The sequence below is a fragment of the Penicillium brevicompactum genome (genome assembly GCF_028827555.1).
Source record: "Penicillium brevicompactum strain IBT 35665 chromosome Unknown utg000001l_segment0_segment0, whole genome shotgun sequence".
Lineage (NCBI taxonomy): Eukaryota > Fungi > Ascomycota > Eurotiomycetes > Eurotiales > Aspergillaceae > Penicillium > Penicillium brevicompactum.
The window spans coordinates 364,343-376,418 of NW_026623203.1; the positions used below are offsets into that span (position 1 = coordinate 364,343).

The 12,076-nt window shown below is 48.4% G+C and overlaps 6 protein-coding genes across 6 annotated transcripts; 3 read left to right on the forward strand and 3 right to left on the reverse strand.

Annotated features, from left to right (window-relative positions):
- Positions 1-2,355: 2,355 nt before the first annotated feature.
- On the forward strand, positions 2,356-3,507 carry N7506_000082 (uncharacterized protein; the record flags this gene model as incomplete). The annotated part of the gene is made up of 1 exon (XM_056949378.1): positions 2,356-3,507. The coding sequence occupies one exon, from the start codon at positions 2,356-2,358 to the stop codon at positions 3,505-3,507; it is 1,152 nt and encodes a 383-aa protein (XP_056815293.1).
- An 831-nt stretch (positions 3,508-4,338) lies between these two features.
- On the reverse strand, positions 4,339-5,202 carry N7506_000083 (uncharacterized protein; the record flags this gene model as incomplete). The annotated part of the gene is made up of 1 exon (XM_056949379.1): positions 4,339-5,202. The coding sequence occupies one exon, from the start codon at positions 5,200-5,202 to the stop codon at positions 4,339-4,341; it is 864 nt and encodes a 287-aa protein (XP_056815294.1).
- A 395-nt stretch (positions 5,203-5,597) lies between these two features.
- Positions 5,598-6,002, reverse strand: N7506_000084 (arsenate reductase ArsC; the record flags this gene model as incomplete). The annotated part of the gene is made up of 1 exon (XM_056949380.1): positions 5,598-6,002. One exon carries the CDS (start codon positions 6,000-6,002, stop codon positions 5,598-5,600), a length of 405 nt encoding a protein of 134 aa, XP_056815295.1.
- A 1,105-nt stretch (positions 6,003-7,107) lies between these two features.
- N7506_000085 (arsenic resistance protein) lies at positions 7,108-8,447 on the forward strand (the record flags this gene model as incomplete). Its single annotated transcript, XM_056949381.1, has 4 exons — positions 7,108-7,399; positions 7,451-7,593; positions 7,642-7,728; positions 7,791-8,447. The coding sequence occupies 4 exons, from the start codon at positions 7,108-7,110 to the stop codon at positions 8,445-8,447; spliced, it is 1,179 nt and encodes a 392-aa protein (XP_056815296.1).
- A 991-nt stretch (positions 8,448-9,438) lies between these two features.
- On the forward strand, positions 9,439-10,119 carry N7506_000086 (cyclin family protein; the record flags this gene model as incomplete). Its single annotated transcript, XM_056949382.1, has 1 exon — positions 9,439-10,119. One exon carries the CDS (start codon positions 9,439-9,441, stop codon positions 10,117-10,119), a length of 681 nt encoding a protein of 226 aa, XP_056815297.1.
- Positions 10,120-10,884: 765 nt separating this feature from the next.
- On the reverse strand, positions 10,885-11,607 carry N7506_000087 (bZIP transcription factor; the record flags this gene model as incomplete). Its single annotated transcript, XM_056949383.1, has 1 exon — positions 10,885-11,607. The coding sequence occupies one exon, from the start codon at positions 11,605-11,607 to the stop codon at positions 10,885-10,887; it is 723 nt and encodes a 240-aa protein (XP_056815298.1).
- Between the last annotated feature and the right edge of the window lie 469 nt (positions 11,608-12,076).

A 12,076-nucleotide genomic window follows, 5' to 3' on the forward strand; every position in this document is an offset into this window, starting at 1 on the left:
CTGCGTCTATCTAAATTCACGCGCGGTGTTTGATTGGTCCGTTGGGTGCTATTTGTATCTAGGGTCTCATCAGTGTGATAGCAGCGTTGCAATCTGGCGAGGGGGTGGCGATCACGAGAATCTAGCTCGTGAGCCATGGTAGCTGAAATAGCTCGCTTCATTGTCCTGGAAATTGGACTCGGGTTTCTATTCTGGGCTTTGCAACCAGGTCTAGACTTTGATTCTCCGTCAAAGGAAAACAGCCAATAGCCTGGATGTGGTAGTATGTTCATAGCGTCTGTACCGACAGTTAGCAGAAGTATTAGTAGAGGCAACATCAGTTGGTTGCAAGCAACACGGAAAGTACCTTTCGAGTAGCGCGAGGCTAGAAATAGGCAAAGAGGTTTGTAGAGGGATCAATGGGAGGCACGTCTTACGGCCAACCACGGGGACATTCAAATGTGACTATCTGCCAGTCTCCAACCCATTATTGCGGCATCTGTTGAAGCACTTCAACCCTCATGAAAGAGACGGTGACCGTGACTAGTGACCGTGATTAAAACGGGCAGATGTAGAGTGCCACCGCGTTGAGCGATATAACTGCAATTTCAATGATGTGAGAATCATTTTCATGCGGTATTACAGTCTTCTCAACAGTTGATGAAAGTGGTTCACCATACTCAACGCAGGTTTTTGTAAGCAATGAATCCAGGTTGAAAATTGAGTCTATAGGCCACAAGGTCTCCCAAAACCATTTCAACGATGTTCAAATGTCTTCAACGCCAATAACAAAACAGTGGTTCTCGCTACCATCTGCGCAAGTGGCTCCTTGGTCGAGACTTAGCCGAAAAATTATAAAAGGAGCCGGATTCCCAGCCCCAAAAAAATCAGGACTTCGGTCCTCACACTCCGATGTGTCATGGTGTCCCTCTTGCTTACGGGCTTGAGCGTCTCCGTGGCCACGGCTGTCGCTGCCACGAGCCCAGCGATGTAAGACTGTGCTCCCTCGCTGCCACAAGCCCTGCGAGTGTAAGAAGGTGCTTCGCAGGATAGACTCTGCGTTATCAACTGTGTCTCGCAGGATAGGCTCTGCGATAACAACTGTGTCTCGCAGGATGGGCTCTGCGTCAACAACTGTGTCTCGCAGGATAGACTCTGCGTTATCAACTGTGTCTCGCAGGATAGGCTCTGCGATAACAACTGTGTCTCGCAGGATAGGTCTGTGTCAACAAAAATCCTCGCAGGGGGGGCTGCGTTACCAAGTGAACTCCGCAGGGGGACGCTGTGATGACAAGTGAGACCCGCAGGAGACCGCTGCGTCAACAAGTTCTCCGCAGACTAGGTCCTGCGTCAACAAAGCGCCTCGCAGGGACATCTGCGACACCAAGAGTCTCCGCAGGGACATCTGCGACAAAAAGACCCTCTAGCCCGTGCAGGCACCTCTTCGTGGTGCTAGGGACCAGTATTCGAGTATCAAGAGTACTCGAAGAAGCAAAGACCTGCGCACCATCTTCATGACGTATTTCGTATTTCAAAATCAACATTGGAGAAATGAAATGAGCCTTAGATAGAAGCAAACTAATTTTAGAATCATAACTTCAAGATTCAACCTTCGTTATCGAGAGCGGTATTCCCAACCCTCCTGTCTTCATGGTTTGCGGTCGGCTAGTCTTCCCGCCGCAATAGAATGTATCTGCCATCAGGGCGTGGAGTGAACAAAATGGTCAGATTTTGGTGCGTCGTGGATATGTTGACCGGGCGTTGATGAACGTTGATGAACGTTGATGGTCGTTGATGGTCGTTGATGGTCGTTGATGGTCGTTGATGGTCGTTGATGGTCGTTGATGGTCGTTGATGGTCGTTGATGGTCGTTGATGGTCGTTGATGGTCGTTGATGGTCGTTGATGGTCGTTGATGGTCGTTGATGGTCGTTGATGGTCGTTGATGGTCGTTGATGGTCGTTGATGGGCGTGGACGATAGTATGGACGAGGTGTTGATGTGTGTATTGTGGTATATGGCCAGGCGGTGAAGTTGAGTGATGGTCACTAGACTTAGTGTCGGAACGTGGTCGTTACAGTACGGACTAGTACGGGCATAGCCAATTGAGTACTTGAGTGTGTGATTTTGATATACTATAGAAAGTGCAGAATGAATAGGGGATGAGCTTACTAAGGTCGTTGAGAGCCTTAGGATCATCAGGCAGAGGGAGTGCTGAATCTTCCTCGGGCGCACTAGTAGCATTGCGACCCTCTTTTGTTGACAGTTTCTCGTAGAGCTATACCACGTGATCTCATTAGCGTATCTTATCACCACATGACTATAAGAGAGTTTTTTGGGACAAGCTCGAAACAAAACAAATCCCTCTCAGTACGATAATGTCGCTAGAAGAGAAAGAGCCCCAAAAAACCGACTCCTCCGCCGAGACTCCTCCCACGATTCGAGAATCATGGGCGCCGTTGACCGAAACCCTCGAGCCTATCCCTACGCAGTCCCAGCTCACGGATGAACTCGACACTCAAATTAGAGAGGCCCATGCGCAGCTCGCAAATCTCATACGGCAGCGACGGCTCATTGAGCTCAAACAGCAGGTTTTTGATGAGCAGGTAGCGCTTGAGGTGGCCCGGAAACGGCTCGCGGCCACCTCCAGCAAAGATCGCTCGCCCACTGTCATGAACGACAGACAAGACAGGGTATTTGTTACGTCGATGCAAACTGGGTATAGCAAAGCTGGTATTACCCAAGCTCCAAACACTGCTCTTATTGCACCATCTGAGCAGACTGTCCGTCCTTCTTTCCGTACGCCCCAGCCTAATTCCTCACCCGTTAAACCTGAGAATACCGCTTTGAATGGCCCCGCGAATTCAAAATTGGAAATATCAGGGGAGCCTGCTACAGCTAAAATATTGGCCACATTACCTCACCAAGCCCCCACCAATTCAAACAACCAAACTTCTCCAGTCCCGAACATACCAGTGTACCATGGGCGTGCTCTCGGCGAATTCAAAAATTACGCTAGGAGCCTGGAATGTCACTTTGAGAAATATTCAGGCTGGTACATCACCGACGAGCGCAAAGTCACCCGGGCCCTAAAGCACGTTGCCTTCAATCTACAGAATGGGTGGAAGCGACAGGTACGCGACATGTCCAGTGAGCAGGTTACATTTGGTGGGCTTTGCACTTTTCTTATTTACCAGCTCCAAAATGGAGTCTATCCGGAGGTGGCCAAGGCGCGCTACATGGATAGCTACCAGCGCCCATCCCAATCTGTTACTGATTTCTCCAACTGGATACAGCAGTGGGAGCCACATTTCCACAATAATTTGTCAGAGCGTGACCGCATGCGCCATCTCTTCGAACATCTGTCGAATAGAGTCCGCGAAGAGGCTGACAAAACTCACCTGGACTTCACCCATTATTATGATTTCGTCGTTTACCTGCAAAGGATCGAGGACTCCATTGATAAACGTGCCGGACCACTACGCAAGAAGTATAGCAACCCCAGGAAGCGACCTCACTCCCGCAGCTGAGTCAACCCCATCGACCTTGGTTGCGAGGCAGGTGTTGAAGTGGAGTTCGAAGGTTTCGAAGGCCGCTGGATTGATGGCTGCTGGGCGGAAGGTGCGGGTGAGCTGGCTAATTGAGCGGACGACGTGGATGGCCGCTAATAGAGACGTGGTTTGTTGGCTGTCGGGGATCTTGCCTCTCTCTATGACATATTGTTCGGCCACCAGGCATGGAAGATCGACAATGCAGTCTTGGTCGCTGACCAATGCCGACGTCTCCGCGTTCAGTTACGTTGCCGTGGAGAATCCACATCTAGGTGCCGGAATGTTAACCGGCTTCCCTTTCGGCACACGGCGCACGAGGGCGTCTTTCAAACGGAACTTCCCTATGCCTTAGGATCGACTAACCCATGTCCAACTGCTGTTCACTCCATATGGAACCTTTCCCCACTTCAGTCCTCAAAGTTCTCATTTGAGTATTTGCTATTACCACCAAGATCTGCACTAGAGACCGTTCGACCCGGGATCACTCCCATGGCTTCGTCACGGACCTCCACGCTTCGAGCGCGAATAATCCATCCCAGGCATATAGCCCCCACCATACGTGCTTTCGCATCTCCCCTTCGACTGCAGGCCAGGGCCCGGAGTCGATATGCAACCCAATCTCTTGGGCCACGCGCACGGCTGAACCAATTCACACCCAGCTGGCCGACTTTGAGTTGACCTCGTAGAGAAAGATGCTTGCCAGCAAAGCGGCCCGAACTCGATCCAGATTAAAGTTGTCATGCCAGGCATTGATAATTCCACAAGATGTGCGAGTGTATTTCTTACCTTCCTCTTCGCTGTTTTGCTCCATCATGTGAATAGCACCGCAGGCGAATACGCCAAATAGAAGAGCCGCCCATTCAAATGAAACCCCAATAACGAGCCAGACCGATAAACCTTCTCATACTCCGAGATGAAAATGGGCCAGTGAAGCACCGGCAGAACTGAATGGATACAATTAAAGTGCGCCAAGAGACGGTCTGCCAGGTGCTTCTGTGGTAGATCCACCGCATCACCTGTTACCAGTGACTCTGCACTCCGCACGCGGCAAGGGGTCGGCACATTCAAGATGCCACGGCCATGATAGCGGAGATTGGAACGCACGTCAGAGAAATCCTGAGAAATTGGCGCATCTGACCGACGCATGGGGCGGTGCTCGATTTCGGGCAACTTAATTATCGTCTCCGGAACGTCTCCATCCATACCGGTCATGCAATCCGGCCAGATCATTCTAGTCTGCAGGTGCTGTAACTGCTGTTTGGAATTCTGCAGCTGCTCCTCAAGATCTTGGACGTGTTTGATGGACGACATGCGACGGTTCGTCTCCTTGGTAAACTGACAGCGGACCCTGCGATTGTTGCATTCAGTACAACTAGATGACCCCGAAGCGTCGCATTTGACCTTGCGCTCGCGACAAGCATCGCAACTAGAATCCTTCCTACGCTGGCGATGTGCGCGCTTCTGCTGTAGTTGCGTGGATGTCGGTTGGCCATGACCGACGGGATTGATTTGGTAGAGATTGCTCGGTGCTGGCCACAATGGCGGCACACCAGAGATCGAGCCACCCTCATCGGGTGAGCATAAGACGGAGTCGTGGAAACGCTGGTATGGTGGTGTCACTGGCGCGACTGATGAATGGTGTGGCAAGGGCTGTGATAGATGAGCCTTTTGCATGCCACTCTTTGGTCTGCTCGGCGGAGTCGCCACGCCGGCTCCTTCCCGATTCGGTTTTCTATACAGTAACGCCGCAGAATTCCTGCCATTGTTCCCATAGTACTAATTTATGTTTCACGTATCAAGGATCATGCTCTTGTTCCTAGAGGCTACGAATAGTCTGGGATCGGTGTTCAAAAGCTCCAAGGGGTGGGCATCCAAAAGAATCATCTTCAATAGAAAAGCGAATACTAGCGTGAAAATTCTTTTGTAATTGACATTGATTCCTCGTTTTTCGTACGCAGTATAGTAATGTGATGGCCACCCACGCACCACCACAGCTTTTCGCCAAAGCACCCATAACAATCTGTTGAGTAGTAGTTCACAGCCCCGTTGGGCAACCTTCTCAAATGTTTTCACGCAGAAGACTGGAGTTCGGTGATGAGTCTCTCGATGCGTTGACGAATTTCGTGACGGATAGTCCGTACAGCATCTAAGCCTTGCCCGGCGGGGTCATTGAGTTGCCAGTCGAGGTAGCGTTTGCCAGCGAAGAAGGGGCAGACATCGCCACAGCCCATAGTGATGACAACATCGCTGTCTTGAACCGCGTCGGCAGTAAGAATCTTGGGTTTTTGGTTGCTGAGGTCGATGCCTTCTTCGCGCATAGCTTCGACAACGATGGGATTGATGGAGTCGACTGGGGCCGATCCGGCAGAGCGGACTTCAATGGTGTCGCCAGCGAGATGAATGAGATAGCCGGCGGCCATTTGGGAGCGACCGGCATTATGAACGCAGACGAACAATACGCTGGGCTTAGCCATGATGTGCCTTTATTGTGATCGGTTGGGCGGTCGTTGTGGAACGGTTCGTTGAAAGAGGGACTCGATTGTTAAAGTAGCCTATAATTGGCGGGTACAAGTGGCAAACGTCTCTTAAGATAATCATGAAACGAAAAAAAGCTTTATAGGCGATGCCTCAATTCTAGTATAAGTAATCGTGCAAGAGACTGAATGGAGGCAGCGCTTGGGGTTTATATACCACGTGCTAGCTTGTAAGAGAGGGAACTCAACAATCCATTGATCTAGAACATTCTCTTATCTAGCGGAAAAAGCAGTTTTTTGTAATACCTCATTCACGAGAGGCCGTTGCCCCACAGTTTATCAAAGCGTTGATTAGTGATATCTGTGATATAGTCACAGTGTGTGCAAGGTTGCATCTTGCCGACGTTGCTGGATTAGAAACCAAGCCCGGCCATTCGAATAATAGCCTCAGATCTTAAGTAGTAAGCGATTTAAACTGGCAGCAAGCGGTCTTATTCTGTTACGAGGCGAGAGGACACTGCTATTGAATCCTATTCTAACATGGGCAAAGTTCTGTGCCAGCCATGTACATGTCACTCGAACAATATGACTGGTCGAAGTTTGTAAGAAACACAGAGACTGCATTCTATTAATAATAGTGCTCTGAATAAGGTTGAATGGCTCGTTCGAGCTCGTCTAGCTTGGTACTATTTGTCAACCACAGGCTGCTTGCCACTATTCAAATGGCCACTTAAAGCCCTCATTTCATAATTTCGTAGATAAAGTTATGTAACATGCGTGTGGAACATGGAACAAGTTCGAGCCTCGGAATCTTACATGCCAATGACAAGGCAAGGGTCGCCAAGAGCGGTATGTCACTACTTTGTGGTGATTGGCTAATGGTAATAAAGTGTCACTCACCTGTTTTGATTGGCCACCAAAATGCCCTTCCTGAATTAATTTGGGCTAGTGTCGCCCTTCTAGGCAAGTCAAAATCTACATATATTACAGACCACTCCAGGGGTTTCTACAAATCACTGGCGTACTTTTCGATTTTCCTTCGAAGTATTCATTGAGAACAATACCTTCGCAGATTCCAAACCATATACGCTTTTTGAAGCTGGATATGGCCGCCCCAACTCATCAGACAAGTCTGCGCGCGACGGAGGAATCGCAATATCATAACCCAATACTGGATAGCCAGCCGCCAATACCTACTGCCGAGGATGTCGAAAAGCAAAAATCGGAAGAGACTACAGTCAAGGAATCAGCCTTCAAAGGTCTTGGCTGGTTAGATCGTTTTCTGGCCTTGTGGATCTTCCTTGCCATGGCCGTCGGAATTATCCTAGGCAACTTTGTCGAAAACACGGGTCCTGCCCTGCAAAAAGGGAAATTCGTTGGGGTTTCCATTCCAATCGGTATGTGCGCGTGAACTGTGAATTTATCAGGCCTTGGCTAATCGGTGTAAGCAATCGGCCTCTTGGTCATGATGTATCCTATCCTTTGCAAAGTACGGTACGAATCTTTGCACCATGTATTCCGAGAGCGTGGGGTCTGGATTCAAATTGGGTTCAGCATCTTCGTCAATTGGATTATTGCTCCTTTATTGATGGTGAGACTAAACCCACTCATCATGGTGATGTGTACTGATATGATCCAGCTTGCACTAGCATGGGCTTTCCTGCCGGATGAGCCAGAGCTTCGGGAGGGTTTGATTCTCGTTGGGTTAGCCAGATGCATCGCTATGGTAAGCTACCCCTTTCTATGTTTATGTTGTACTGGAGTCAGACTAATTGATCATGATAATAGGTTCTCATCTGGACCGGTCTCGCTGGCGGTGATAATGAATATTGCGCTATTCTTGTTGCGGTCAATTCACTGCTTCAGATGGTGCTCTTCGCTCCCTTGGCAATCCTCTTCATCAAGATCATTGGCCACTCGGGCAGTCAAGTTACACTCTCATATTCTACCGCTGCCAAAAGCGTGGCGGTGTTTCTTGGCATTCCATTAGGTGCCGCAATCATTACCCGCGTTGTACTTCGAAAGATAGCTAGCCCACGTTGGTACGACCAGGTTTTCCTGAAGTGGGCTGGCCCGTGGTCCCTTCTTGGGCTCCTTTTTACGATCCTTGTGTTGTTCGCATCTCAGGGCCGCCAGGTGGTTCATCAGATTGTATCGGTCGTTCGAGTTGCCGCTCCGCTCATCGTTTATTTTATCGTCGTCTTCTTCGTCACTCTTCTTGTAACTTACAAGCTCGGGTTTGGTTACAAGTTGTCTGCTACTCAAAGTTTCACTGCTGCCAGCAATAATTTCGAGCTTGCTATTGCTGTCGCTGTCGCAACATTTGGTGCCAACAGCAATCAGGCGCTTGCCGCCACTGTCGGGCCGTTGATTGAGGTTCCGGTACTGCTTGGCCTTGTCTATGTTGTCAAATTTATAGCCAAGCGAGTTGGCTGGAAAGACTGAACCGAAAAGTAAGAGGAAAATTTGCGACTAAGGCTATGTTGAAGCGAGGGGACTGATCTCGAGGCGTACAGATAGGCAGTGCACTTAATAATAATAGAAACAATCATAATTTAGAGGTCAAAATTTGTCTGGATCAGTCTGAACATACGCCATATGACTTCCCGGGTGATATGTCCGATCTGTAGTCTGGATAATTCCGGTGACATGGATAAATTATTGAACATGATTTGGAGTGCCAATGGATCTCTAGATGGCTTTGCGTTAAGCGAATTATGAGACTTCATTTTTTTAACGCCTAGGTAGCGTACATACTGAGGCCAACCGTAATCTAGCGAATAATAGAAGTATACCCTTTTAGAGGATGTACCCTTTGATAAGTAAAAAGAGAGAAGAGGCTAGGTTGGAGGGTGGGAGAACTGGAGACATTCCAAGGCAAATAAACCCCATCCAATAAAGTTCAGTGAGTGACCACCTGAACACACTATTCCCCCGCAAGAAACTGGTGGCGGTCTACACTCCAGCTTATATCATTGCTTATTAAACAAAATATGGAAAAGCTCCCGAGTCAGCACAGCCCAGACGAGTCTTGTATGTCACAACTACAAGGTAACTGGTTACTTCAATAATGTCGAAGTCGTCTGGATTCCAGTCCCTGGAGCTGGAGAAATTATGTTTGCCTAAAGCTTCTGTGTCTGTCAAATTCATCTGTGTCCCTCTCCTCTCCCCCTCCCCCCACCAGCCCACAAAAGACGCTTGATATCCATTATCCATCGCTCGTCTGCCCTGATGAATGAGATACTATGCGAGAGAGCGATTCAGCTATTAACAAGAGCACGAAGACCTTTCCAGCATGAGCCCCGGCTTATCGTTGTTGGCATTACCACAACCCGCTGCTGTAGACGATTGTTCTTCAGCCACTAATACCATTTCTAAAACGACACCTTCTGTTCCGAACCCGTTATTGCCATGCTCGTGCTCTATTTCTATCCTGATGTCGGACAACATTCAGCGCAAAAGTCAAGACGACGTCCACTCACCAAATGGACCTCTAGTGCATCGGTTGTACTCAAAACTGAGACTTTCGCAGCCGGGGCGACGGTGGCATCCCAGATCTGATGTCAAGTTGCTGCCTGCGAAGTACGAATTGACTGAACCGTCTGATTTGGTGGTGCTTATCTCGAGCATGCTCATGCAATTGATTCAGATAAACGACAAAATGCCACTGCACCAGGGTCAACAGACAAAGTTTCACTCTCGTACCGCACCCCAAATTTCTGTGTACAATTACCTTCAGCGGTTGGCTACGCATGCTAAGCTCTCGTCGGCGATACTTCTCAGCATGGTCTATTATATTGATCGGCTCTGCGTGTTATATCCTGCTTTCACGGTTTCCAGTCTGACGATTCATCGATTTCTGATTGTTAGTGCGACAGTCGCCAGCAAAGGCCTGAGTGATAGCTTTTGGACCAACAAGACATACGCTCGAATAGGCGGAATCAGCACGATGGAACTGGCAATGCTAGAACTTGAACTTTTGTTCAGGATGGAATGGCAAATTGTTCCAAATCCAGAAGTGCTGGTTGACTACTACCGACATCTCGTCGATCGGTGTGAGAGCTTCAAGATCGATGATCCGAATTCCAACTCTAGCACCGTGTCAGTGTTGAGATAATCCACAAACACATAGGCGATATCGGTAGGAGAGGAGACAAATGTCTATTCCTAAGAGCTTTGTTCTTAAATAAGGCATTAAAGGGTGGGCCGCGGCTGGATCACAATACCAGCATCGATGGAGGATTACACTGCGTCTGTTTGGACGCAGCAGTCTTTTGCTTTGGTTAAGGTTACTCATCGTAGGAGATAATGAGATAGAAGACTAAAGTACGACATTTACAAAGCATGGTTTCCACAGTAAAAGTCTATACGGTTCTTTACTGTATCGTCCACTATTCACAACCTGTCTTAAGTCATAACTGCCTGAGAATTCCTCTTCGCATCTTTCAATCTCTTCTCCTCTCGTTCGCTGAAACGATCAGCAAAAAGTGCGATGTGGGGCTGCATCAAGATTGTATATTTAACAAATTCCTCCAAACAATCCCCGGTTGCCACTAGGCATGAGCCGCTGATCCCCTGGTTGACCTTCATCCGGAAAATGGGTGTACGTCTTCGGAATTGACAACTGATTTGTGATGGTAACATACGCATCCAGCGACCGAGGATACGCAAGGAGTTAACCGCATTAAACGATTGTGATCCACCACACACCTGGGCAATGGCGAGCGTTCGGCCTTGAGTCGGACGAACGCTTCCAGTACTTAGAGGAATCCAATCAATGCATCGCTATGGTAAGCTACCCCATTCTATGTTATCAGACTAATTATCCATGATAATAGATCGTATTGTCTCGCTTACTGAATCTGCCAGAGATTCATGGCTATCACTTATCCAAGATGTCGAAAATCGACATATTTTTCACCATGCAATTTGATTCCGAATCACATCCAAGTTCGGATCGCACATCACGAAAGTCTGAATGATTTCGCATACTTTCGATAAGACTTGCTGCAGTCACGCACGATGTAAATTGACCTGTATCCTGAACACCGCCAAAGTGCTGTAATTCAGGGACAGTTTCAGCTGTGACAGAACCGAGCTCGACTGCTCGCCCTGCACTTGATTCTTGGATATTGGAGGTATCCATGCTGATCTTTGGATCCGATTTGGGCGGCGAAGATCTCATCTCAAGAGTTTTAAGCGAATGCGATGAGTTGTTCACCTCCCGAGAAGACAGAGTTGCCAGTGAATGGTGGTGATCCACGGAAGGTTGGCCGTGGGCCGTCGGCAGGTGCAAGTTTGCTGATGGTAGGGAGACCACTGATGGACACTGAGATTGGATAGAGCTCGCTGTTTGTCTTTGAGATTCCAAGTATTCTTCGATTTGTATTTCGGTGACACCATGGATCATCAGCAGGTATCGGAGAGAAACATTTTCTGCCGCGACTTTTCTTCCTGCTTTTTGAACATCCTGTGTCGCCGCTACGCCAAGCCTTTCGAATGACCTTAATTGTTGCTCAAGTTGCTGGGTGTACTCCTTGCGCCGTGTGCGAGAACGCCGTTGATTTTCGCGGATTCGAGCGGATGATGCGTCACCCTTCTTCATATTTACAGTTTTCTTTCCCTTCACCCTTGTGCTTAGGAATGGGAATGCGAGTAGTGAAGGTACAGATTTGGGGGGGGTATAGTTGAACTCTTGGAGTCTGAAGATATGGTCAAGCTGAAACGGAACTCGGTGGCGACATTTAGTCATTTCTTCTAACTGACCGATCATCAAAATATCCGGCTAGGTGGGGCAAAAACATATTATCTGGGCGTCTATTTTCAATATTATTGTCCAATCACATTTCGCTAGTGACATACTCCCTTCCTTGGGGTAATTTTACTATACAACTGCACGTGTAGTCAATTTTGTCAGGATGAGGAATTGATGTACTGGCTGGTACTGGACATGTCCAATAGAATCAGGTGATTGATTGTAGGTGTTAAAGATCGGTTGAACGATCTCAGGGGTCTATACAAATAAGCTTCGGCGTGTTACAACACCGTACTTCCGAATGTGCCCGGAATACCGT